The 27,211-nt window shown below is 29.5% G+C and overlaps 4 protein-coding genes across 5 annotated transcripts in view; 3 read left to right on the forward strand and 1 right to left on the reverse strand.

Moving 5' to 3' along the window:
• Positions 1-14,111, forward strand: part of LOC132946756 (calbindin-32) — a 72,473-nt gene extending 58,362 nt beyond the window's left edge. The window contains exons 7-12 of the mRNA XM_061016816.1: positions 3,293-3,376; positions 3,614-3,669; positions 3,880-3,925; positions 9,991-10,047; positions 12,916-12,987; positions 13,330-14,111. Coding sequence (XP_060872799.1) covers positions 3,293-3,376; positions 3,614-3,669; positions 3,880-3,925; positions 9,991-10,047; positions 12,916-12,987; positions 13,330-13,488 — 474 coding nt within the window. The 3' untranslated portion in view covers positions 13,489-14,111. The remainder of the gene's footprint in view (positions 1-3,292; positions 3,377-3,613; positions 3,670-3,879; positions 3,926-9,990; positions 10,048-12,915; positions 12,988-13,329) is intronic.
• Positions 14,112-20,029: 5,918 nt separating this feature from the next.
• LOC132946250 (coiled-coil domain-containing protein 103) lies at positions 20,030-21,653 on the forward strand. The gene is made up of 4 exons (XM_061016133.1): positions 20,030-20,451; positions 20,539-20,677; positions 20,759-21,036; positions 21,113-21,653. Exons 1-4 carry the CDS (start codon positions 20,318-20,320, stop codon positions 21,273-21,275), a joined length of 714 nt encoding a protein of 237 aa, XP_060872116.1. The 5' UTR covers positions 20,030-20,317; the 3' UTR covers positions 21,276-21,653.
• A 334-nt stretch (positions 21,654-21,987) lies between these two features.
• LOC132946251 (kxDL motif-containing protein CG10681) lies at positions 21,988-23,953 on the reverse strand. Its single transcript, XM_061016134.1, has 3 exons — positions 23,353-23,953; positions 23,080-23,279; positions 21,988-23,003 (listed from the first exon to the last, which is right to left on the reverse strand). The coding sequence occupies exons 1-3, from the start codon at positions 23,496-23,498 to the stop codon at positions 22,900-22,902; spliced, it is 450 nt and encodes a 149-aa protein (XP_060872117.1). The 5' UTR covers positions 23,499-23,953; the 3' UTR covers positions 21,988-22,899.
• Positions 23,954-24,089: 136 nt separating this feature from the next.
• LOC132946247 (pre-mRNA-splicing factor RBM22) lies at positions 24,090-27,117 on the forward strand. 2 transcript variants are annotated; one of them, XM_061016130.1, is made up of 8 exons: positions 24,090-24,292; positions 24,368-24,432; positions 25,337-25,390; positions 25,451-25,627; positions 25,688-25,774; positions 25,845-26,059; positions 26,349-26,492; positions 26,557-27,117. In XM_061016130.1, exons 2-8 carry the CDS (start codon positions 24,379-24,381, stop codon positions 26,969-26,971), a joined length of 1,146 nt encoding a protein of 381 aa, XP_060872113.1. In that variant the 5' UTR covers positions 24,090-24,292; positions 24,368-24,378; the 3' UTR covers positions 26,972-27,117. The 2 variants fall into 2 exon arrangements, with proteins under 2 accessions (XP_060872113.1, XP_060872114.1); XM_061016131.1 differs by having other exon boundaries at positions 24,101-24,229.
• Positions 27,118-27,211: the final 94 nt, after the last annotated feature.

Genomic DNA, 27,211 nt, shown 5'->3' on the forward strand with positions numbered 1-27,211 from the left:
TTAAATACGCTTTTCTCATCCCATAATCTAAAATTAAACTATAGTTATAATTTATAACTAAAAGGCCCGTGCAAGTAGCCCAATATTAAGATTGATGCACGTACAAAAACGTTAAGAATAATAATCTCATCGCGGAGAGTCTTAAATTTTAATTATAATAGTTTGTACTCTTAACATTTAACAAACAATGGAGAATGAAAGAATGAAAGAGGTGCACGTTTTGTTATTAGATGAATAAAATATAAACCAAGTTAAACGTTCTGAAATGAGGAAGGAAATGTAACAATATTATGATACGGGTGGATACAAATACTGAAATGTCTGAAATACTTACAAATAGTATTATAGTGTAGGTCCACTTGCTTCATTTCATACAACTCGGTGCGAGCTATATAGTATCACTGTTATACATTTAAAATCAGCTAGTCTGAAAAAAATTTAAGTAACGTTTATCCACAAAAAAGTGGTCGGGATTTTGTTGAAATCACGCAATCGCCGTTTTTTTTTTTATTATTATTTTTATCTTGTTGTTTCTTGACTGCGTTTTCAAACTACTCGGAATTGCCAAAAATGAACTCCTTAAAGTACAACATATGCGTTCTATATTTGATACGGATATAGAGCTGCAAATATAATTTGGACAATTCGTATAGTTCGCAAAACGAAATGCTGCAAAAAAAAAAAAAAAGCAAAAGAATAAAACATACATTGTAAAATCAATAGCAACTCTCTCTACATATATTGCCCCCGGAATCTAATACGAATTTATTTTATTTATTGGGTCCATGAAAGATGTTGCCTTTATATTGTCTCGTTTGGTATTCAAAATTCTCACTATCCTAGTATCCTGTAAATATGTTATATCAAAGCAGCAACTTACAACAATCAATCCTGCACGAAAGCGCGTATTATTATTCAATATTTATTATTTAACACTGCTTCGGCTAAAATAATGAAAAATATTTTATAGCCGATAATTATGATTAATTGATCCTATAAACAATATTCAACGTAATTGTGCATTTATGCCTACTATTTCATTATTACTTACAAAATATATTACATATATAGGTATGTACCTACATGCATGCTTAATGATCTTTCACGTCTTGTTTTATACTCATTAATACTCAATACTACACGCGTATTTACTTTTATAATTAATTATATTATTTAAAAGGTTTCACGTCACACTAATTGTGGTTTTATTTTAAACTTTTACACCATGGATAATATTCAACGTTTTAATAAAATAAATAAAAATGGTTTTGGAATTTTTAAGTATACTTAAGGATCATATTGTTTTTGAATGCTCAGATTGTTTTATACCATTTGAAGAGTATCCTGTGGTGATATACACAGTAGTAGGTTACAAGTGGGTCACTGTAATGAATGGTGATAAATTTGAATTCAATGATATAATATCATTGTATAAGAAAAACGATTCTGAGCGAAAACGGTCAGTCAGCCTATGATATTACTAAGTATATTTGATGTTATTAAGGTGAATAAAGTAATTTATAAATAACCTATTTACGTAAAGCCTTGTTTTCAATTTTCAATCCTTAGCTATAAAAGTTGAACATTTTATAAATTTTTAACTACAAAATAATTATTAAATTATAAATTTGATAAATTTTGTCAAAATTTGAACTTTAAATGCATATAAAAAAAATTGTGCCTAAGTATTTTTAATATTTTTCAACTGCTATTAGAACGATATATCACGAACCTTATATTACATTTTCACGCATTTTTACCCAACAAATAAAATTTTATTGATATTTATAGAAAAAAAAACTAAAAAAATTGAAAACTCACAATGTCCGTAAACAGCTCAAAACGAGTCAAATTGTTTTCAAAATTTTATCGTGTATAGAAAATTCTAATACAAACATTGAGTGAAATTATCGAGTATCTACAGTCATACGTTTTTTAATTACAACAAAATAAGAAAATCGTTACATGAGATATCGAGTGAATATCAAATGTTGTAAAAATATGAATTTCAAACGCTCATAAAAATTTAATTTGACTTTCTTGTAGACATTTTTTTTGATAAAGGTAGACAAACTTATGGACAATCTTGTACTACATTTTCAAATCTTAGATTTAAAAAGAAAAATTTTTATGAATTTTCAACTCAAAATAATTTGCTAATTTTCGTGATTTTTCCGTATTTTGTCATGATTTGAACTTTAAATGCTTATAAATAAAAACTGTGATTAAGGATTTTTAATTTTTTTCATCTGCCTTTGAAACAATAACCTAGGAGCCTTCTATTAAATTTTCAAGCTTTTTTACTCAACAGATAAAATTTTATTGATATTTATAGAAAAAAAAACTAAAAAAAATGGAAATTGACAATGTCCGTTAACAGCTCAAAATAAGTCAAAATATTTGGAAAATGTTATGGTGTATAGAAAATGCAATTATAAACATTCAGTTAAAATTAACCTTTGTTTTAGAGTTACACCAAGAACCAAAATCGATTTTCTCGAAAACAGATTTTGCGTAAAAATTACCGTTTTTCCTTAATTTTTCTTTTGTTTTTCACGTCGCTTTTGAAAACTACTAGGAAGTTTTACTTTTAACCCTCCAAAGTACCAACTAGATTCACTTACCTATCAGAAAAGTTACTGTTGAAGAAAATCCAAGCACTTTTACTGTCCTAAAAGGTGATGACAGACACAAAAATAAAAATAAAAATAAAAAAAAAAACACACATCATTGTAAAATCAATACATTCATCGTTCTACTCAGAATCTAAAAGGTTAAAATTATTTTAAAAAAAATATTTGTATGAAAATATAAAAGGATAAGGGGGTAATCATGCTTGGTAGTATAAATCTGTAGGTATATCATAATATACTTGTGTATTATGTTGAATATATTATGTACTAAACTGCACGTAAAAATAGAAACTTTTTGACTTTCACGTAAAACAAAAGATGATATTACACTTAACATTCAAACACAGACACACAGCACACGAATGTAGTGTGTATATATGGGTATATACATGTTCCTACACTTTATTACAACCAATCAGAAGCTTTTAGCTTGATTTACCATTTAGATAAGACCGTCCTATTTATGGTGGTGACAAATATTAGCTTTTGGGTTTTTCGTTCGCTCATATTATATTATATTATATTATAAGATTTTGTTTGTTCTAAGAATGTCGTCCCAAATGAGTTTGAAAATCTGTAAAATTACATAAAAACAGTATAAAGTAAAATAATATAGCAACGTGATATTTTATTTTTCAATTTTAATGTTATGATTTCAGAACTTTCTAAGGGATTTGCTGAAAGAAGCGAAAAAAATCAATGACGTGTCCGAAGACAAACTCATCGAATACACCGATACAATGGTATTTATACTATACATATATACGCAAACGCATCGTTTTTATAATTAAAGTAGCGTTTGAAACTTACTATGTTATTATGTGCATATCTCGCGTGTATTTGTTGTCGGGCTCTGCTTTTATATACATTTATTTTGCCCCCGAAACGGCGTACACAATATATTATCGTCGTGTTTATCGACACTATTCACGCCACACGACTAATAATATACTTTAATGTTGTACACGTTTATTCTCTAGTTGCAAGTATTCGACTCGAACAAGGATGGGAAATTGCAGCTTTCCGAGATGGCCAAGTGAGTGTTTGGTTACGTGTTATTAGCATGAACCATAAATAATAAACGCTCTGTGTTTCCGCCGCCGCCGCCGGCGCGATTATCGACGATTTCCATCGATATGATGTATAATAATTCAATAATTGGTATCGATCGATCCGGCTATGGCGGCGGAGCGCGCAAAGCAGTTGTGTATGTATAAAACTAATCTTGTACCTTATCCTCGATAAGGTTGCTGCCCGTAAAGGAGAACTTTTTGTGCCGGCAAGTGTTCAAAGTGAGTATACCTAATGCATAATATTTTTACTACACGCCTACGGCCCCCTAACTGTTTTATTCGAGAGCCATATAAAATATCGAAAGCTCTTAGCGGCCCAAAAGTGTATAAACAAATGCCATTTTTTATTTTATAGAAATATAATAAATATTAAAGTATATTATTGATGCTTGATTTTACATAAAATACTTAGGGCACACTATATTAAAACATACAACTTATATAATATAATATATACCCACTTATAAATTATATATATAGGTATTAAGCTCTAATCTAATATAATACTATATCGAGTGATTATTTTTTCGAAGAACACCTATCGTTTCAAAAACTATTAACGTTTATCAAAATATTTTTGTCACATTATTTTAAGTCGTTACAAAACAACATTTAAAAATAAAATGTATATAGCTATTTTTTATTGTTTATCATTTTTGAAGTTTTTACTTTTTTTTTAAGACAACATGCATTTTTAATTCTTATTCCAAAGCAAAATAAAATAAATTTGTTAAATAGAATTTTTTGAATTTTGGACGAGTAGTTTATGACTTAACGAGTAATAAGTATTTAAAGTTTGGATTGGCAGAGTGGCTCAATGCTCAGAGGTACCCCGCAATTTGTTGGTCTACCATTCCGCTATAAACTTAACTTTATATACCTACAAGCTTACAACTATTCAAATACATGTATACGTACACGTCTGAAATTGGTTTTTATAAAATGAAATATTCCGAAAGATACTCTACATAATATGAACATGGAAAACGTCCTTTCGCAACGACTTAAAATAGTGGGTACCTATATTATGTAAGACAAAAACTATTATCAAAAACGTCAATGGTCTATGAAATAATGAGTGTTCTTCGATAAAATAATCACCTAGTACATATTATATATAATAGTCCGTATATATATATATATATTATGTCTTATACGTATACTTGATGTGTGCACGGTTCGTACATCGGGCGAACCGCGTGGGCGGGTACGAAAAAAAATCAACAACGAAATTAGGTACCGTAATCGCGTGTCAACAATAAATATACGAGAAAAAGAATAGCGCACGGCGCCCGCGCGAACGAGTTCATCGTAGCTATAATATAATATGTACGATTTATATAAATACATGTATATTGTATATATATATATATAGTTATGCACATGCACATATATATATATATATACATTACGACATACCTGGTATGTACATGTATTATTTTGCCCGTTAACTTACGCCGGCAAACAAACGACCGCGATAACGAAAATAATAATACATATACATTATACATACTATAATATAGGTACTATATAGCAATACGCATATTATACGGTTATTATTATTGTATGCGAAAAACTATACCGTGCGAACTACCCCTCTTCGACCTAAGGTCGGTTTCGTTGATATAATATATGTATTATATTATTATGCGCATATAATACGTCCGTGAGAATACAAAGGTTAGAAACACGTACTGTATACATAGACCTACGACACAATACTATGAACACACTGTACACTGTACATTGTACACTACACATATAATGTTTCCAAACCAAAAAAATTAATATTCTTATTAATATAACTTAAAATTAGCGTTAATAATTGTTTGATTTCAATGTGTATAGAAAATAATAATTTAATAGTGATTGTGGAATATTTCAAATTTATACGAATAACTTCGTTTGATGAAAAATCGTGTGAAAATCCAATTTTGTCATAATTTGAAATTCAGACGTCCGTAACAAGCGATTTCGGCATTATAGTTTAGGCTAAACTTGACGATTTACAACAATGAACAAAGTATACTCACTTCAAACGCTCATAAAAAAATAAGACTCGATTTACGCCCAGATTTTTGGTACGGATACGAGAACATAAGTCTTTCGTCTATATATAATAGAATAATAGATACTTAAATACTTTACAAGTATCTTGGAGAATCCATTTTTCGTTATGAAATCTTTTAAGATTAAGTACTTATACTTATATATCAATCGAGCAACAGCAATAAAAACCAACAGATCAGTGCCCTCAAAAACTCCACAATTGACTAATGTGACAAACTGTGGACCTAATGAAAATAGTATTAGTCGATTGATGCTATACAGCTAGTATTATCATTGTAATTTATTTAATTTATTTCCATACATCCTAAAATTATTATTAGGTACTATTTATTATATAATAATATTATGTACAACGCGTATATTATGTAAATAACTAACATAATATTAAGAAAAACATTGTTAAGAATCTTCGTGGGTATTCTCAGAGGGGCCGATTATCCTCTTGGAATAAATGTCATAAAAAGAATAATTATTATTATTGTATATTATGTCTGCGACGATAAATGACTCCCTGAACACACGCGTGCATATGAATTTCAAGTATTACGTATATTTATCACGTTTCTGGGTCTCCGAAACGAGCTGCAACAATGTTAAATATATAAGATGTTCCCCACATTTTATAAATGTATATTGTGAGACCGTAAAGGTCATCAGCGCCGGAATTCCACGTCTTTTTCTCGTTTTTCCACGTTCCCGCGCCCGATCGCGGGTATCACGAAACGTCCGATACACGTACCTGTAAAATACAGCCGCGAGGTCGAAAGGTGTTGTTGTGACGGTGGGGCAGGTTTGTCGAGGGGGGAGGGGGGGTGCTACTGAATCGGGTCCGGATATGATAGGCGGAAACGCGTATACAATACGCGGCGCAGAGTTTTAGCGTTTTTTCTTTAAAAAAAAAAAAAAAAATAAAACGACAGAATAATATCGATCCGGTGAGAGATATTTTATTATTATTTTATGCATAGGCGGTACCTATCTATACGTACAGCGGCGAGACACCATCGCCACTGCGTCATTATCATATTATATTCATAAATTATGTTTGACGCGAAGCTTCGGACGGAACATAATTCAATTTCCTAGTTTCCCGTTCGTCACGCCGCCTGCAGACCAGTCTGTGTGGCGGGAGATAAGTCGTCGCGGAATATTATTCAAATCCGTCTGGACTAGACTATATTATTATTATTATTATTATTATTATTATAATGCTCGCGATTTCGGTCTTTTCTCTGTGTCTTGTAGCCCGTAACTGTTAATGTGTTTTTGTTATCATAGGTTCTACCTACCTCCTGTAACAATATAATCGTCTTTCCGTAAACATTTCTGGTGACCCACCGGCATATATTTTTAATTTTGTCGCGCGTAGGCACGACGTTGTATAATATTATAATATACGTTCAAGCGTATATCAAAATTCAGTCGATTAGTTTCTATTACTTTCTAAGTTATTAAATTGTACCTACCTACTGAGGATTATAATCCTTAATATTAATAGTCTTAATAGAAGATAGAAAACAGATGTAATACTCATTGTCTAGAAGTGGGGTGTACTTAATGCTCTGCAAATAAACCAAATATGAACAAGCATTTATTTTATAATAATACCTTGAAAAAAATGTATTAATTAATAATACATTGCACAATTATATGACTTAAATATATAATTAAGAGCGTTGCATTAAACAATAATGATATGATACTATGATTTGTTTTAACTTTTCCACAGTGAATCTACATTATTTTATTGCTAGACGCTAGTAAGTAGTAAATTCACCGATAAAATTCAACGGACATAATATTTGGATTTTGGATACTTATAGTGGGAAACAGATAATTTGTACATACGAAATAACCTAACCTCGTAATCTATAATAAGTATAATATAATTAATCTAACTCAGTTGCAATTTATATAAAATTACTTTGACTAAAATGGGTTTTTTTTTTTGTTGTTGTTGAATGTGTGCTTAAAAATAATCAAAACCAAAATATAAATCAATGGTAGATAAAAATTGGACAATATGCAACACATGGAACAAACAATTATTATGATATTTTGAACATAAAAATCATGAAACGAATTTATAATTTATAAAAGAATAGATTTTATAGGTCCTTAGAAAAACATGCAAAATCATAAATAACCTAATCCAAAATTTTCAATTATAAAAAACCATCGATTTCAAAATTTATATTTTTGGGATAATTCTGTGGTAAACAACATAATATACTGTCAGTGTACAAGACATAATCCGATATAATTATATATTTATATGTGATTTAATAATTGGGTAACTGGTACTTTATATGATTATTGTAATTTGTACTTGGACGCTCACAATTTTTTTTTTTTGGTACTATACACTGTTATATATTATAATTGCTAAATAAAAGCCTTTTGTTGTATTAAAGTATACATTTTTAATAAGCGTGAATCAGCCGAGATCAGTCAACGCGCGTCAATTAGTCGCACACATTATACGTACTTATTATATTATGCATAATTTTATATTGTTATGTCATTCATTTCGACGCACGTCAATATTATATTATGACCATTAATTATTGATGTGTTACTTGGTGCGTACAAAAATACCATTAATCACATATTATGTAGAGTGATTCATCAAACACGCGCAACCCCCTTTTTTTCATTTATTAATGTATTTGTTCAAATTCTGATGTTTGGAATTTTCAAGATTACCTACTCAAGGACCATATTTTCAAACACCTTGATTTATTATACCATGTAAGGATCATCATACGGCGATACAAACTTATTTTTTTTAAACGACAATCGCCCTTTTCTTATGTAAATTATTTAAGCCGCGATGGCTTTTTTGAAAACTTTAACGTATCTAAATCAAAATTCAACCGAGTAGTTTTTGATTTACATATTTAACTTTATGTGCTAAAGGTAATATACATAAGCTATTATAAGTCCATGATACTAAATTGTTTGGAAGACTATTTAGGTTTAGTTATATAATTTAGGTTTGTGGAATTTCCGGCTACGACGATATGATTATTTAAACATTTTATTAATTTAGAATTATCTATCAATATTTTATAACTTTTAAAAATTATTGTCTGGGTATCATAAATTCTAGATCGATTAATATTATTTACATCTATTTTATTATTTTTTAATACCATTTTTAAGAACCTATTGTTACTATCCTTAGTAAATATGCGTACATTTTAATAACTCAGAAACTATTTGTTTGAACTTTGAACTTTGATTTAGACGAATCAACATTTTCTGAAAAAATCACACATGGATTTGACTTAGATCACATATTTTAAGTACTGATAATATGTTAACCCAAATAATCCAAGTTCCAACCTATATTATGATGATAATTAACGCACCTTTAAGGGTTTAAATTTCGCGTGCTCCCAGACATCATGCGCCACTAATTTAGTCCAAAAAACACAACGTGAAATTCACCAACAACAACTTATGTTTTGCTAATGAACAGTACCTACCTACCTGTAGTATTCATTAAAAAATTATAATTAATAGTGTTGTACGAAATAATACCAAATTTATTCAAAATGAAATATCCTCAGCCACGCAAAATGTCAACACAAACAAATTGCTGATAAACATAGGTAAAGATTATAGCTCTTAATAAATACCTACGACCTTTACTTAGTATAATTATTTTTACTCTAAATGTCTGAATTTTGGCACCATCGCCGTAATTTTGTTAATAATATACACATAAAAGGTAGTTTATGAAACTGATTTTAAAATTATAAAGGTAATCTATTATAATATAATATATTATTTACTCTTTCAATATAATAGAATTAATAAATTTTGATTAGATTGAATGTACTACTTTCTAACTATAAGTCAAATCCTAACTTACTTGTTACAATAATACACTTTTTAAATATTGATAAAGATAAAACAAAAAGTAATTACTACCTATCAAATGAAATACTCAAAAATTTATTTTTTATTTACCGCCAAAAGTATTTTTTAAATTATAATTTTTAATATTACATGTTACCTATATGATTTAATATTTATAAACATCAAAGTTAATATTATATTATTTAGAACAAACGTTTTATAAAGATGAAATTAATATGTAGGATGTAGGTACTTTAAAACTAACCCTTATTTTCATAGTATAATTCATTAGTTATTTAATAAATATAAAAACTTATTGTATATTCATAAATATTTATTGATTTCAGGGAGCTACAAAACTGACAAAGGATGATATCGAAAGAGTATTTTCGTTGTATGATCGAGTAAGTATACGCAATATGAATTAAAACAAATTTAGCTTTATTTCAACAGTTTAAGTGTATAATAATTATTTGTAGAATATAATATAATATTATTATTTAAAATGTACTTTAACACGCGCATATAGATCCCAGAAAACATTTTATAATGATAATATTATAATAGTATTATAATAACGTTATACTAATATTATTCGTTACTATAATGTTATATTACAAAAAATTGCTTTCTGGGATATAACAACTATCAAGAGTCCAAATATTTTTATTTTTATTTTATTAACATTGATTTTTATTTTTATTTTGAAAGTTTTCTCCAATAACATATACAAAATATATTATATATTTATATTAGTTATTTGTGTGACTGCATATTTTCATAGAATTTTATAAAGATAGCAAATTGTTCTTTTAACTTTTTTATTTTGCTTCAACCTTTTAATAAAAATATATAAACTGGGATAGCACATTTTCAGTAACCTTTGAGACATCTTAAAGACTTAAACGGTTAATTCAACTGTATAATGTCGGTCGAGCTTCTTATTAAAACTAAAACATGACATAATAGTAGTAAGAAAAACCATTCTTTAAATATTTATTTTAAAATAAATTACATAGTCTTATAAAGAGGTTAATGACTTTTATGTGATACGTTTATTTGTGAAGGCTGAAAGACATAAAACAATCGTTAAAAATATTTAATAGTATATACCTTCGTTCTACATTATATTTTAATAAAGAAGTGAATTTTTTCTTCTCTGTTATTATATCCCACAAAATCTTAAATTACATACATTTATGTTCAGTGTCAATATGATACATATTTTTATTTTTTTTTCAAATATTTAAATTTTAAGATTATCTTAATAAAAACGTTAATATAGCCGATTCGGCAGTGTTCTGTTTGACAGATACTATCATAGTATTATCATAATTCAAAGTTATGTTAATAAGAAATTTCAAAAAATAAATGTTATTATATATACTCTATATTATAGCATATTATATCCAATAACAGATAGAAAAAAAAAGATAGGTAAGCGATAGCCATTAACTATCTATAAATTATGATACCGAAAAAGATAGAATATATTTTGGACAGCGAATAGAGTACGCATAGTACCTGACAAGTTGATTTAGTGACTGATTTCGATATGGAGTCAGAAGAATAAAAGCCATTTAGGCCATATTTCTTCGTAACGAATTATGTATATTTTATGTTGCTTGTATCCAGTTATTTCATGATTCTTATATATATGATTTTCTGATGAAAATTATGTCACTTTCGAGTATGCATTATAAATATTTAAATCTAATCCGTACGTTGCAACAACTACATTACACCAACTGAGTAGGTAGGTACTGTAAAACGGATATCACTCAAATGGACTTTTGCGACAAGAGATAAGAATATTTCCAATAGTCATGGTTTATGTTGGTTATTCTTCGAACAAAAACTCCTCAGTAATAATAATAAGAAGAAAATAAACAATTTTTATATGTATTTTATAAAAAAAAATCCCCTATTGCCTGCAAACATTTTCAAACTATGTCGAACTTTATTCTCGCAAAACGATTTCAATTTTGTTGCTCACAAGTTACAACTACTTTCTTACGTGCATTAGACAAGATTGCTTACATTTATTAAAATGTTTCGAAAAAAAAGTACAAAAATGCATTACATTATGAACGTATATAATATATTATAAATTTGAAAACATAATATAATTTTACTAATTTATACTTGTAACTTGTTATACATTATAATATTTACATAGGTATTTAACGTATTTAATGCTTTTTGATGTAATTATTTATATACATCTCAAACTATAAACACGAATATTATACCTTACGGGTTATATATTAAAACTGATTTTAATTTGTACTCAGAACTTATTTGTTTATATTTACAAGTTGATTTTACTGAAATGACTTCTACGAAATTATTTCGTGAAAACTTTAAAAACATATAATATTTTACCTATTTATTACTACACAGGACCCACGTAAGACTTCAAAAAAATCTTATGAATTGTGTCAGTCAACACGATTTTATGATAAATATTAAATAAATTACGGAGTTAATTAAATGTTTAGCTAAGATTATCAAAGTAAAAAGTACATATATAAATTATAATATTATACATAATCAATTAATTAATATTACAATTTATCACTAAGTTATTTGACAAACTTTTTACATAAAATGGGACGTTTTAAAACCATTTAATTAATTATAAATTATAACCGTCAGAGAATAATACCAGTACCAGTATTAAAAAAAAAATACTATTATATTATATGATAACTAAAAACATTATTTTCGTCTACTTATATAATATTATATTGTATTGTTTGGTCTCGTGATTTACACATAACTGCACACGAATTGTTTGAATCTCTAATAACTTAAGAACTTTACTGCAGTCTTTACTATAATAATATGTCACTTTTTGTACGAATATGTGAATATTGAGATGGATAATAAGTATGGCAGTGCTGGTCAGATCATCCTCTGCAGTAAGACGCTATAAGTCCAAGCGTTTTACTATTACAATATTTAATTCTAGTCGTTTAACAATAATAATATGGTCTTAACTCTGGTGAATCCTTTTTCGCTTATATATATATATTATTATAATGCGATTATAATATGAACACGATAAGAATGGATAAGGACTCGAGTGCGCTCTTGCGTTAACTAACGTGTATTGTTTAGTTTTTAAGTTATAGACATTTTAATATTATTATATAGTATAGTATTGTATTATACCGTGGCGCGAGTGATCTGAAATTAAGAGTCTAATATGGCACCTATATAATAATATATTTTATAATATAGTATAATATACTCGTGATTATTCGCAGGATAACAATGGCACGATTGAGAACGAGGAACTACGCGGCTTTCTAAAGGATCTGCTCGAGCTGGTTAAAAAGGTCTGTTATTTTATAATATTATAATATTAATACGTGCCTGTGTCTACACGTGCTATGCATATATACATACGCATAGTACTCCTGGTGAGATGAGGCATATCGCAAGTTTCTCGTAACAATAATATTACATAAACTCTTCAGTTTTGCACGCGTATATATATAGGCTCCTATATAATATGCCTATCTACCTCTTATACCAATATAGAACTCATGTGTAGACTTAGTGAAATTGTCATCGCCGGTGTATTGTATGTGTTATGACGCGTGTTGTTATAATATTATATACGTACCAGAGTGAGGTAAACTGCAGAATGTTATAATTACTCACTGTTGGTTTTGTAGGATTATGACGCCGACGACTTGCAAGACTTCGAGGAAACTATACTGCGAGGGGTGGATTACAACGACGACGGGAAAATAAACAGGAAAGAGTTGACAATGATACTCCTCGCACTGGCAAAGCACAACCAGGAGGACGACTCTGCCGCTAAAAAGGAATAACTGTTCAAAAATTCGTACAAGTCGTCTGCAGAAAAATAATAATAATAATAATAAGTAATCGTGCACAATATTGCGTAATTCCGTGACGAGATTCGTATGCATTTGTTGTTATTTTGATATTATTACTAACTAAACTTAAGTACGTTTGTTGTTTTAAATTTTAACTGTAGGAATATTATACTATTTTGTTTTGTTTTGTTATTATTATCATTGTAACTCGGAAGCAATAATTTCCATTCCATAATAATATTATATTATATAATATTAGGTAAATGGCTGAGGACTTCTCGATTTCATTCTTGATGCACTATACTTGCACTTTTGTCTTTCAATTTTCGTTTTAATTAATAACTAAAAAAAAAAAAAAAAATGATCTCTTCCAGAGATAAATGTAAAACAATAATCATAATAATTATTTTTATAGCATGCATAGATGCTGTTATATTATAATATAATAGATCCATACCTACTAAAATAATTAAAATGTATTTAATACGCTACTTTTTGCCAGCTATCATCATAGCCCAATAATAATATGATTATAAGTGTATTCATTTTTATCTTATTAATATTATACATTAGTCATGATTTTAGTGAATAGTATTAAATGTTGAAAATAACCATTCGTGTGATTTTACTTTATTGTCTCCGATATTCTGATATTATAAGTGTGGTAGGTATACAAATTACATAACATAACCTTATGTTTAAACGTACAAATATTTAAAAAATTTAAATCGTAAAAGTGTTCTTTTATTATTATTATTGTGTTTATTATTATTATTATTATTATTATTATTATTATTATTATTATTATTATTACTACTATAACTCATTTCCGTATATATAATATTAATAATATAATAACTACAACTGAATACGTATAGTATAGTTTTTGATATTTTTTAACTTTAAAGTATAATATCATAATACTATGAATTATATGGCTCAGCCATACCTACCTACCACAGATTACAAAAATATAACTTAATAATAATATATATGAGAATAACTCTGTGACCATAGTACTTTCTACAGCCATGGTGTAGACGAAGGTATACCAAAGTTGAATCTGGTAAATTTACATTTGTAATCAAATTTACACTGGTCTACCGAGTACGCTTTATTGTAGTTAAACATTTTTCGATAAATAACATTTCTATCGCAAGCAGCTCAAAATTCCTATATATTTATAGGTTTTTAATTCTTTTACCGTAATGGTCTTGCTGTAATAGCAGTGCAAACAAAATTTCTTTTACTTCTCAATAGGTAATATAAAAATTATCCGAAAATAAAAGGAAATTGAATTATTGTAAGAGTAATATGTATAATTATCTTCTTAATATATAATATATTTCTTCTGTCCGTGTGTACCTAAGTATTGAAACTAGGTACTCCTAAACGGCTGCACCGATTTTGATGAAATTGTTTTGTGTGTGCTTGAGTGGGTCATTGAATGGTTTAAATTCATAACTGGATCCAGTTGGCCCTGCAATCAAGGAATGTATACTCAAACAAGGATTTTGAGATTTACGATGGACATTTTTGTTTATAAATGATTGCTATCGGTTAATGGAGAAACAATTAGTAGAAATTAGTATTTATTTACTATTGGTTACCATTGGTTATTCGGCACATCAGGTACAAGCAATGCATCAAATCGAATTTTCGCACATATTGCCTACCAAAGTGGCTGAGTTGTACATCCTGCGCAGCGAGTTACTCCCAAAAAGAGTTGAACTATCACAATATTTTTAAGAGTTGTAATTTTTTACGGGCAACGAAGTGCGCGAGATCAGCTAGTGCCTATTCTATATATTATAAACGTTTTGAAATAAAGTGTCTTAAATACGATTTTTTAATTCATATTTATATTGATTCAATATAAATGAGTTATAAATTTATATTGAACCAATTATTTATATATTTACAATTTAATTCATAATTCAGTGTATGGGTAGTTGATAATTTGTATCTATTACATTTTAAACTCAGCACACTATAGAGTAAGTATGGAGTATATGTAACTAAAAAAACACAGGCATATCCACCAAGTAATTTGAATTTGTGGTTGGAACGTCCTACCCTGGTAAGAGTCCGTATCGTTAAAAAAATGCATGGTGGTGAAATGCCCTTATATACGCTTTTATCGTAGTATATCGAACTTACATAGGTGATAAATTAAGATTTTTTCTACAGATTTTATCCCCCTCCCCCCCTATATAAAAGTAATACGGCACTGCTACCTACGAATACCTATATAGAAAAAAGCGTCTACTATATCGTAGGCACTATAGGTAGGTAGGTACCATATTATAGTATACCAGTATACCTATATGCCAATTTAATATTTTAGCACGTTATTGTGTGTCTTATGTACCTATAACGGCCATGACTGAAATATATTTTAAAACAGAACGAATAGCAATTTATATGAATGTCCTCATAATATATTAAATGCATATAAAGAGATCATCTGTACAACTTTAACGATGACTGCACGGTGTACACAATACCTTTTGTGTACTCTCTTGTGTTCTATATAATTTGTTTTTAACTTGGATTACTCTGTATCAAGACCGTGCTCTGTGTAATAAATGTACACTTCTATCGTATCTGACTACGACCAGAAACATAAATATTATTTTGTAAGATTACGTTAAAATTTTCCTCGAGTTAAAAATTGTATAAAAATTATAACATATAAATTAGAATAATGAAAGACCTAACTACATTGATTGGTTTTTTATTGTCTTTGAACAAGTGGATAGTCAACAATTAATGCTTATAAGTTACAGCATACAAAAATTTGAATATACATAATAATACTTGAGCAAAGTGACATTGAATAGTTTTAAAATGATCGAAGTTAATATAATATAAATCGAAGGGTAGGGAGGCCAATAAAAATGTACGGAAAAATTATCACAATATCATAATTCATAAGACATACGTCTTTTCAAACTGCAATTATAATAACTTATGAAGAACCTTGATTTGAATTTTAAAACCTTAGATAAAAATAAAAAAATGTTTATACATTTCTAACTTAAAATGGTTTTGGTGATTTGGACTAGTTTTTTCAAAATTCAAACTTCAAACACTTCAAATTCAAATTTCAAAATAGACAATTTCTAAATTTGGTTCTTAGAAAACTTTTGATTGTAAGCTAAGCTAAGCCAAGTGTTTTATTTTTTTATGGTTTTATCGAAGTAAAACTCATTAATTTGAAAAGTATTAAGCAATAAAGTTTTAAAATAATATTTAGATTTCAACTATATTATAGTAAGTACTTATTTAAAAAATCCTTATTTTTAAAAAATGTTTATGTTTTTTGAATTTGAAGTATTTTTTACGATTGGATCGACCTTACTAATTAAAAATAATAATATTTCAAAAAAATTGAAAAATCATTAAATATTTATATCTTCTCGGTTCGGTAAACAAATTATGTTAATTTATGTAATAATTAGAGCTCGGATGTTTATGACTTAGCATATTTTTTTCGCGCAGCCAGAATTACACCGGAGTGAGATATATATTTGATTCTTGAAGTCTATATTAGAAATAGGCAAACTTTTTTTTGCATATTTGACATTTTTGAGCATATAAATGGTGGAATTAAAAATATTTAAATATAATATAAACATAACACTTTTTACTGCCTAATATGTATTTTAATTTATAGTATTTTATTTTTTTTATGTATTTTGCAATGAAGTTATTTTAAAATCATTTAAAATAAAAGTTATTCTGAATCACTATTATCCCATTTTATGTAATTGTTTAAAATAGATATAATATTTATTATACATTTAATAGTGTTCATAATTTATTTTGAATTAATATTAACACCTTTTTTGCGTATATTTTTTCATTTTTGCATATATTTGTTGAAAAATAGGTATATTTTTGGTATATTTAAATGCATATTTTAGCATATTTTAATGACATTTTGGTCATTAACATCCGGGCTCTAGTAATAATCATAATATTATAATATTTTAGGTATGTAGTTTTATTTAACTATCAAATGATTATAATTCGCTAACGGATTGCAAAATAATTTATTAGGTTACGTATTATTATACCAACAAATACCAGTATCATTCATCAATAAGATAGGTATTATTTTAATTCTCAACATTTTATTAAACAGTAATTATTATAAATTCAGTCCTTTACAATTTGCAGTAGATATTACTATGATAAACAATAGTTATTATAAATCTAGTCTATTACAATGTATAGTCAGTATTACTATGACTGAGACATTACTAAGCCGCAGATACTAATTGGCATTATAGAGTACAATTGAAGCTGTTTGTCCGCCAGCAATTCATGGTGATATAAAGCCATAAAGGTGCAGACATGTGGCCACAGGGGTGAATCGTTTATTTTAATAGATACAATTTTGGAGTTGGTAAGAAAAATAGCTGAATATAATATATAAATTGGCAACAGAGTTGCATTTAAGACTACTAAAATTAGAGTACTAAAATCCATAGTGACGTGTACATAAACAAACATATTGTTGGTGCAGATGCCATATTTTCCTCAAAAATATACTCCGCGGGAATAACGATACCGCCTTGTAAAATCAACTAAATTTCATAATTTTTTTTTTTATTTGGCAGAGGGAAATATTCTACAGCCCGCCTTGATCTGTGTTTTTCAATATTTTATTCTCAAACTTTATAATATGTCTAAAAAAATACAAGATAAAAAGCATTTTTTACAAATTTTTTATTATAATTATTTGAAATAAAATACTAAATCAGAGATCGGTGCGGGCTGTAGGAAGTCTTCTTCTTTCAGATTAAAAAATAGTCACCAAAATCCGACAATTCTACAAAGCTTGAGAGTTATTCCCGTAGTAATTTTTTTCGATATAATACACCCTATCGACCCCCCCCCCCCCCCTAAATAGGTATCGGGTAGTATAGATTAGTGGAAAAGTCTTATAATTAAGGTGGCAACTAAAATATAAAATTTAATTTTCAAATTTTAAAGAATTGTGGAAAATTTGAAAAACTGGCATCGGGACCCTTAACATCTAATATATTATTAAATATGTTATCGTTTTATGTCCGGTCCAATAATAAACTTCCGCACATCAGCTGATATTAAACGGCTGTTCAAAAGCGAATCGACATCCTTCGAATAACTTCTGTAGGCTATTTGACCACAATGTTCATTCTTGCGGAATGCTAAAGAAAATTAATTTATTAGATAAATATAATACTAAACAATTTTTAAATATACACGTTTTTCAACTTATATTAATATTATGTAGATGGATATCTTTAGGCTTATAGGAACGTCTTCAGTTTGGGAATTGTTCTAATAAATTCAAACATATAAGTACATAATAAATTATTATAATATCATGTAGGCACGGTTCGTTTTTGTTCAATATTAAATGAATTAAGCACTATATTATAGTCTAATAATTATTTTTAGATTCTAATGGAGCGATGAATGTATTGATTTTACAATGATGTGTGTTTTTTTTTGTGTCTGTCAACACCGTTTGGGGAACTTAAACCGCTTAGATTTTCGTCAACAGTATCTTGTTCGACGGGAAAGTGAATCTAGTTGGTGCATTCGGGAGGTCAACATATTAAATTGCCAATAGTTTTCAAAACCACACACTTTTACACGTCAATTCCACACAGTTTTCCCAAAATTATGCCCGTTGAACACAGCACACACTGATATTTATTATTTACCAATAACGCACACATTTATCTAAAATCACATTATCGTTTATACTATTTAGAACCGCACACCGGTATTAAGACCAATAATTATTCACCGATACTGTGGACAGAAGAGCCAACAGTATATTATATAGTTAGGTAGGTAATAGTTTAATACTAAAATATTATAAAATCGTATATTATAGTACCTAAACCGATTAAAAACTTAAACTTAAACTTCAGTACTTAACTTTTCCGGTGGGAAAGTGAATGTACCTAGTCGGCGCATTGAGGAGGTCAAAAAAAACTCCTAGTATTTCACAAAGCGTCTGGAAAGACAAAAAAAATAATTAAGGATAAACAGGAATTTTTACGCAAAACATTGGTTTTTGGTGTAGGTAAATAATAAAAAATTAGATAGGTAAGTACATGCAATTTTTACTGAATGTATAGGTTATTAGAAATTTTTATGCACCATAAAATACAACGTTTCTCACAAGTTGTTATTAGTGGAAATTAAGAAAAAATAATGAGTTAAATCCACAATAATTATCAGAATCTATATAACTTGGTATACATATTACAACATAATATACGAGTTATGAGTATAATATGACGAGCCTCACCACCTGCAGACAGTATCAAGCACCGCGGGTACTCTGTTTTCCCGGGCCGAAATGCCCGTTGGTTTTTTGATCCCGATACCATAGACCCCGGATAGCAGCACCCACCAACCACTTGTCCCCCCTGGCTGGCGCTGCTCCCTGGCCGCGGTCGGCATGGCGACGGGGCCGCCGACGTAAACAACACCCAACGCCGCGCAGCCCGCCCGAGCACACCACCCCGTACGTTCGCAACGAGCAGCTCATGGAGAAAACAAACGGCGAGACGGGGAAAGCTTTAATCAGATTTCGACAAGTGTGAAGTGATATACCTAAATAGATAGCTGCTGCCGTGTGCTGGTGGTGGCAGGCGGACTCAGACGGTAGTCATTTTATTATCGAGTGAAAAGAAAGAAAAAAACACATCAAACGAAAGTTTCGGTGCACACCGTGTCCGCGGTACAGTAGAGGTACCCCTCGAGCGCCGACCGCCATCTCCCCAACACTCCCCCCGTCCGGCCACTAATGGGTTCGTCTGCGGATTTCAAGAGCCTCGAAGATGAACTGATCGACAATGTAGAGAAAGACGTGCGTTACTGGCAACAGAACGACGCCAAGCTGAGGGCCGTGAAGAGCGTGTCCACTTACCAAGAGTTCAGGTAAGCTGAGGGCTTCTGGTCCACGGTGGCTGCCCTACACCAGACACTGACCAGACATAAATTTTCAACGAATGCCACTTTTTACAGTGACATTGTCAAGGCAGCTCATCTGCGTCCACTGACCAAGAAAGAAATTGAGTGTAAGAGCCACCCACCGGCAGTGTGGAACAACATAGTGACAGCCCACAACATGCAAGACAGCAAGCAACAGAGTTCTGATTTCGCAGTGAGTGCCTATTCAATAATAATGTCAATTGGTGACTCCGTGCTATGTTACATGCCGACTGTTTCTCTTTCCTTCCGTTAGGTCGCCGACGTTGACATCAAGGATAACATACCGAGCGCTTGCTCTCCGATAGTTCAAGAGTTTATTCTGAGTTTCCGCCGTCTCAGCACGGCCAAACACAGGTACAAGTACTTGAGCCTACATGGTGCTGAAAATGTGGCCGCCACGTTTCACACCGAAGAGATACCTCCCTCTGTTTTGGTCGAACTGCTCGAAACACTACTCATATTCCCATCAAATAGTGTCCCCGACATTGTCGCGGTCACCAGACTTTTAGATGTGATCACCGGAACGAAAAGGTAAGCCTACCACAGCTCAAACCCAATAATATTATAGTACGTACCTACTTTATTCATTTTCTTTCTTTTTCTTTAGATTTGAATTGGCCATTGAGTTTTTGAGTTCAACCGAGTTGGACACGTTGTGTAATCTGTTCAACAAACTAGAGGAGAGCCTCAAGTCTGGTCAGCAAGATTTGGCCGAACAAGGAGTTACTGAGTGGAGTTTGAGTACACTAAGGAGAAAATATAAAGTCTAAACAAATTACAATTGTTCAGTATTAATAGTGAAAATATTCCCAATCCTCCATACCTTATACTTACCTACATATCACACAAATCCTTATACCATTTTAAGTGTTTAGTGAGAGAATAAAATAACGACTGCTATGGTCACGTCATAGATGCAATGATTTTATTATAACATCCCATTTCAATATCCCATCGCACGATGTGTGGCAATATGTATTATTTATTTTATTTTTATTATAAAAGACTGATTATACTCCCAATATAATATTATAATTATACTGGTTATCATTATTTTATTTTGCTTTATAATATGTTGACAAAAATTTGTATTTGTTTTTTTTTTATGTATTCATTATTACAGAAATATAATGTTTAAGACTAAATAATGTTCTAGTTAATACTTAAATTTGTTCCCTTGGTACCAATATTCTGGATCAATTTTTGTGATTTGAAAATAATTTGAATATAGCCGTATCCAAACCTAGGATACTTTAATTGTCGGAAACATGTTTCCGACAAATATTTTTTTGCTCTGGACCTATCTTATGATGCATTACATAGTTGCATATACTTTTTATTTTTGTATTTCCATCACAGGTTCTTCCTTGGTAATAATTAGTGTAATGCTATTGAAATTACTGTGTGTACTACATTATAGTAGCAATGTATGTTGCCTTGGCGTTGAAATTAAAAAGGTCAAAATTAATAATTTAATGAAAATGTTTTGAAAAATAGTTTAATTAAAAAATACTTAAATAATTTACTAGAGTATACACTATGACATAATGTTTGTTATTCATTTAACTTACTAAAATATTTACTCAGTTAATTTGTATATTTTAACTAAAATGTATTTATAAAACTTGAAGTACTTGTCAAACATTTTGCAAATACATAATATAAATTATTTAGGGGTATTACATAACCTTAAATATATTTTAAATATCTTACGACCAGTGGCCCAATTACAATGGTGTAAATTTTACATGTATATATTATAAATTGTATAGGTTACCGAAAAAAAATTGATATGTACATCAGTTAATCAAGCTACAATGAAGGTAAAATATAAATATAATAAAAATATCAAATAATTTTTTGTACATGCATATATATTAAAGTTTGAAATAAGAGAAGTTAAGGGCCGATCAAATTTGTAGAAGAATATTATATTTATTCAATACCACGGTTATGTATAAGTCACTACTCATTAGATATCCGTGGTGTTGAATGATACATTTTAAATTTACACATTAAAATTTTTCAAAAAAAGATTAAAATTGTTAAATTTTACATTTTAAACTATAATATAATAAATATATAGGTATCAAAATTAATAATTAAATTAAAATACTTGATTCTCGTAGATGACAGTATTAATTATTAATAATTATCCATGTTATACAAATTACACATTTTTAGACTTAAGATTATGTACCTACTTCAGTGATATACATACAATGAACATTTTATTTTGAACGAAGACCATACATTTAACAAAATATGTTTCATATTTTAAATAAATAATGAGCATAATATATTATATACAATGATACTGGATACATTAAAATTGTTATGGTAAATTTATTGAGATCATGACATACACATTTTTGATGGAATAAAAAATGTATTTTAATTTGTGTCAGAATTATATGGAGAAGCAGTACTTGCGCTACCGCTAGATGAACTATCTACAGTCTTTTGTTCCAGCTCTTTTTGCTTTTCTTCTAAAATACCTATAATTCATCGATAACAATAATATTAAGACATACACTCTAAGCTAGTGATTTACCACAATATTATAATTTTTACTTTTCTGTAAGTCTGGATGTTGGACTTTAATCTTGGACCTAATAGTGGCTATCCTCTTAAATGTACTGTCCAAGTCTTTGCGTAACTCTGCCAACATTTGCGTGTGTTTCTTTAGATCCTGACTTGTGGTTTTCAGGTGACTCATGGACAACGAATTGCAGTTGGTGAGCATTTCATTGGTCTTTTCAAAACGCTGCAACCTTAAATCAGAGACACACACACAATCAGAAGAATTAAACAACTCTAGGTTTTGAGGTTGTGTTAATGGTTTACATTTCTTTTTGGGCAATGATCATGGACTCGACATCTTCCTGGTTTACGATGCCAGCGATGCCCTGTATGAACACCTCGGGCGCGGTGTAGTTCTGAAAGCACTCGATGCTCGGAGTTTCGTCCAATTCACTAGTGTTGTCGGCCATTACACGTTCGGTGGTTGGGTATCCGTAATGAACAAAAAATAATTAATAAGGACAAAGAATCGGAAACGTATAAATTTAAAATGTAATATGTGAACCGTCAGATCGAAATTTCAGAATTTACTCAAATTTAATAATACAAATAATAACAATATTATGCAGCTATGCAGAACAGTTAGTTTTAAGTTTCTAACCATAGAATATATATATATATATATAAATCTACTTTTATAATAATATGGTATATAATCAAGGTCTATGAACGGTTGTAGCTTTGTAAGTTGATAGGACAGGACAGCAGGTAATAAATTCTAATCTAGTCAATATGGATTGATTCTAGCATAGAACCATAGAACAATAATATAACAATATTTATATTAACAATGATTCTAGCCTTCACTCTTCATGAATAAAATATTAATAATTATTAATTATTGTTATGTTATTAATTTTACTATCATCATGACAAATAAGATCTAAAAATTATCATGATTATCATGTTATCATCTACATCTACAACATCCATGACGAAAATCAAAAGTGAAACGTCTTTGATTTCATATCAATTTTTTGAGGTTCTGACTTCTGAGTTTCTGAAAAGGTTTTGTACTTTTGTGTTTTGTGTTTATAGTGACTACTGTACTTATATACCGTTTATGTAGTGTGTACCAGACACCAGTCGTATTTCACAATAATTATTAATTAATATTTGTTCATACTTCGTAAGTTCGTAGGTAGGTAATAGGTATACTTAGTATAATCGTATTCATTATCATAAGCAAGTCGTTTTCGGTCGTGTAAGTCAACATACTTCTACTGTTCTGTATAATAATAATGTTTTAATTTATCGTTCTGTTTTGTTTCATCAACAGCGTTTTCAAATATGTCGCTGTCCAAAACGACAAACACGTATAACCGACAGAATTGGGAAGACTCCGTAAGTATCTGGTTCATAAACTATTTTAAATTTTACAACGAATTTTTACCGACTTACTGTACTCGAATTATGGATTAATGCACTCTAACATTACTGTGCGATTGTTTCAATTCCAATTTCTAATAATATGGTTGGGTTCAATATTCAAGAAATTCACCTGAACGTGAACTAAATTCTCAATTTTACGAACTTGAGACATGAAGGATTTTTCATATTATACATTTACATAGGTACCCAGTAGAAAATTTTATGTGACAAGTGCACCATATTTTTATCTAAGAGGTGAAACATTTCCTTGAACGGATTTATGTATTTTTATCAATTTGTTGTTTGTACCACAAAATTTCATATATTCTGTGTTTTTACTTTGTAGTACTAATTTAAATATATTATAATATAATGTAAATTGCGTAACTGGTGCAGAGCTGAGTATTTCTTTGAAGAGTTATTTTTTATGACTGCTTATTAGAAAAATACAACAATTTAGTGTTTAATATTTATAGATCTCTTCTGTTATTAAAGTTACTATTATGTTATTGGCAGTAGGTATAATGGTAAATGTAGCTTCCGTCATTTTATGAATTGTCTGGCATTTACCGTACCAATTGCATTACTATAATTTACTCTTGGTTAAATTTGATGAACTTGAACTAGTTAATTTTTAAAACTGTGAACTAGAACTTAACTGTTCATTTTTAAATGGAACTTTTGAACCAGTTATTAGTGTGTTACATGAGAACTGGGATTATCTTAATGTTATTAATCTCCAGGGTTAAAGATTTTGTAGCCCTTCTTTGCTAACATTACTTTTGTTTAAAAATAGTTTTAATTATATTGTTCTTATGATGAATTCCAATAATGGCATGTATCAAAATGTTATTTAATATTTTTAATTTTGTTTTAGGACTTTCCAATTGTTTGTGAAACATGTTTAGGAGATAGCCCTTACTTGCGAATGGTAAGTTTACCTAACATAATTTTTATATTTTATAACTTTCATCATCAAGTTTTATTTTAGGCAAAAGAAAAATATGGTAAGGAGTGTGAAGTTTGTGCGAGGCCGTTCACAGTATTCCGTTGGTGTCCAGGCGCTAGAATGCGTTTCAAGAAAACTGAAATATGTCAAACCTGTGCACGGTTAAGAAATGCTTGCCAGACATGTTTATTGGATCTTGAATATGGGCTTCCTTTACAAGTACATTTTTATTTAATTGATTTGATATATTTGACAACTTGAAATTTATATTATCCGTAGGTTCGTGATGCTGCATTAAAAATTAAAGAACAAATTCCCAAATCTGATGTTAATAAAGAATATTTTGTTCAAAATATGGATTCTGAAGTGAGATACCTAATATTAACTACTGTTTACCAAAAGTGTATCCCTAAATTAATTTTTGTATTATATTTAGCTAGCTAAAATGGATGAAGCTGGAGGAAAATGTCAGAACGCTAGTGATGTACTGGCCAAAATGGCTCGCAAAGCTCCTTACTATGAACGTAACCGGCCACACATTTGTTCATTTTGGGTGAAAGGTGAATGTCGCCGAGGAGAAGAATGTCCATACCGTCATGAAAGACCTACAGACCCAGAGGATCCACTATCGAATCAAAATTTCAAAGACAGGTAATCTTAAATAATTCCATTTTTTTATTGTTAATTAGTCATAAATAAGGCTCTGAATGCTTTCAAAATGTACTACAATGCATATAGTATTGCACTTTTTAATTTTTATTCTTGGTTTCGTGCAAGTTTTTAAATTGAACATTTTAGTTAGTTATGTAAGACTTATAGCATTGCAAGTTCTTCTCTGAAATTGTGATTTTTAAATGTTAATAATCATTAATCTAGTTGTAAGTAGTAGTTACCTTTATAAGGATTTCAACATAAATACTTATTATCATATTAATTTCAGGTATTATGGTGTGAATGATCCTGTTGCCGAGAAAATGATGAACAGAGCTAGTGAAATGCCAAAACTGGAGAAACCAGAGGATCAAACAATCACAACACTTTATGTTGGCAACCTGAATGATATAACTACAGAAAAAGATTTGAGGTAAATATTGTACTAAGTGTACAATTATAGTTACTAAAGATTTTTTTTTTTTGATAACTTTCAGGGATGTATTTTATCAATATGGAGAAATACGAAACATTACTCATGTAGCTCATCAGAATTGTGCATTCATTCAGTATACCACACGAGCTGCAGCCGAAATGGGAGCTGAGAGCACTTATGGTCGTTTGACATTGGGTGGACATAAATTGAACGTACGTTGGGGTCATGCTCAAGCACGTAAAGATAAGGAAACTACTAGTATAGCGGCTATGAAAGAAACCAAAATGAAACCTTCGCCAGGATTACCTGCTCCATTACCACCATTGCCTACGGAATTACAAAACAATTTTTTCAACATTGCTCCTCAAGCAGTGCCTGTCGTTGCTACACCTTTTATACCTGTCATGCCAGCATTACCTCATCCGAGTATGCAGTACATGTCAACTCCCCTTTACCCACCGGGTACAAGCAAATAATGTTTAAAAAAAAAAAAAATTATAATTCATTTTTTACACGTTTTTGATCCAAGTATAACAGACAACTCCGATAACCAATCCCAATTATTATATAACTACATCTAAATATCATATTTAGAAATAATAAAATACTTGAAAGACATCAACTCTGTAGTTTTTAGTGTATATAGTATATTTAATTTATTAAATTTGTCTGGTTTGGGTGGATGGTGGACCATCAAACCCAAAAATAATCTGATT

Source organism: Metopolophium dirhodum, chromosome 6 (assembly GCF_019925205.1).
Source record: "Metopolophium dirhodum isolate CAU chromosome 6, ASM1992520v1, whole genome shotgun sequence".
Lineage (NCBI taxonomy): Eukaryota > Metazoa > Arthropoda > Insecta > Hemiptera > Aphididae > Metopolophium > Metopolophium dirhodum.

Bases quoted from the DNA above. Each gene is read 5' to 3' on its own strand.
- LOC132946250 (XM_061016133.1), top strand. From the start codon at position 20,318: ATGGGTTCGTCTGCGGATTTCAAGAGCCTCGAAGATGAACTGATCGAC. The intron at 20,452-20,538 runs GTAAGCTGAGGG...CACTTTTTACAG, and splicing joins TCCACTTACCAAGAGTTCAG to TGACATTGTCAAGGCAGCTC. The intron at 21,037-21,112 runs GTAAGCCTACCA...CTTTTTCTTTAG, and splicing joins GTGATCACCGGAACGAAAAG to ATTTGAATTGGCCATTGAGT.
- LOC132946251 (XM_061016134.1), bottom strand. From the start codon at position 23,498: ATGGCCGACAACACTAGTGAATTGGACGAAACTCCGAGCATCGAGTGC. The intron at 23,280-23,352 runs GTAAACCATTAA...CTCTGATTTAAG, and splicing joins ATCATTGCCCAAAAAGAAAT to GTTGCAGCGTTTTGAAAAGA. The intron at 23,004-23,079 runs GTAAAAATTATA...GATGAATTATAG, and splicing joins ACATCCAGACTTACAGAAAA to GTATTTTAGAAGAAAAGCAA.
- LOC132946247 (XM_061016130.1), top strand. From the start codon at position 24,379: ATGTCGCTGTCCAAAACGACAAACACGTATAACCGACAGAATTGGGAA. The intron at 25,628-25,687 runs GTACATTTTTAT...TATTATCCGTAG, and splicing joins AATATGGGCTTCCTTTACAA to GTTCGTGATGCTGCATTAAA. The intron at 26,493-26,556 runs GTAAATATTGTA...GATAACTTTCAG, and splicing joins ACTACAGAAAAAGATTTGAG to GGATGTATTTTATCAATATG.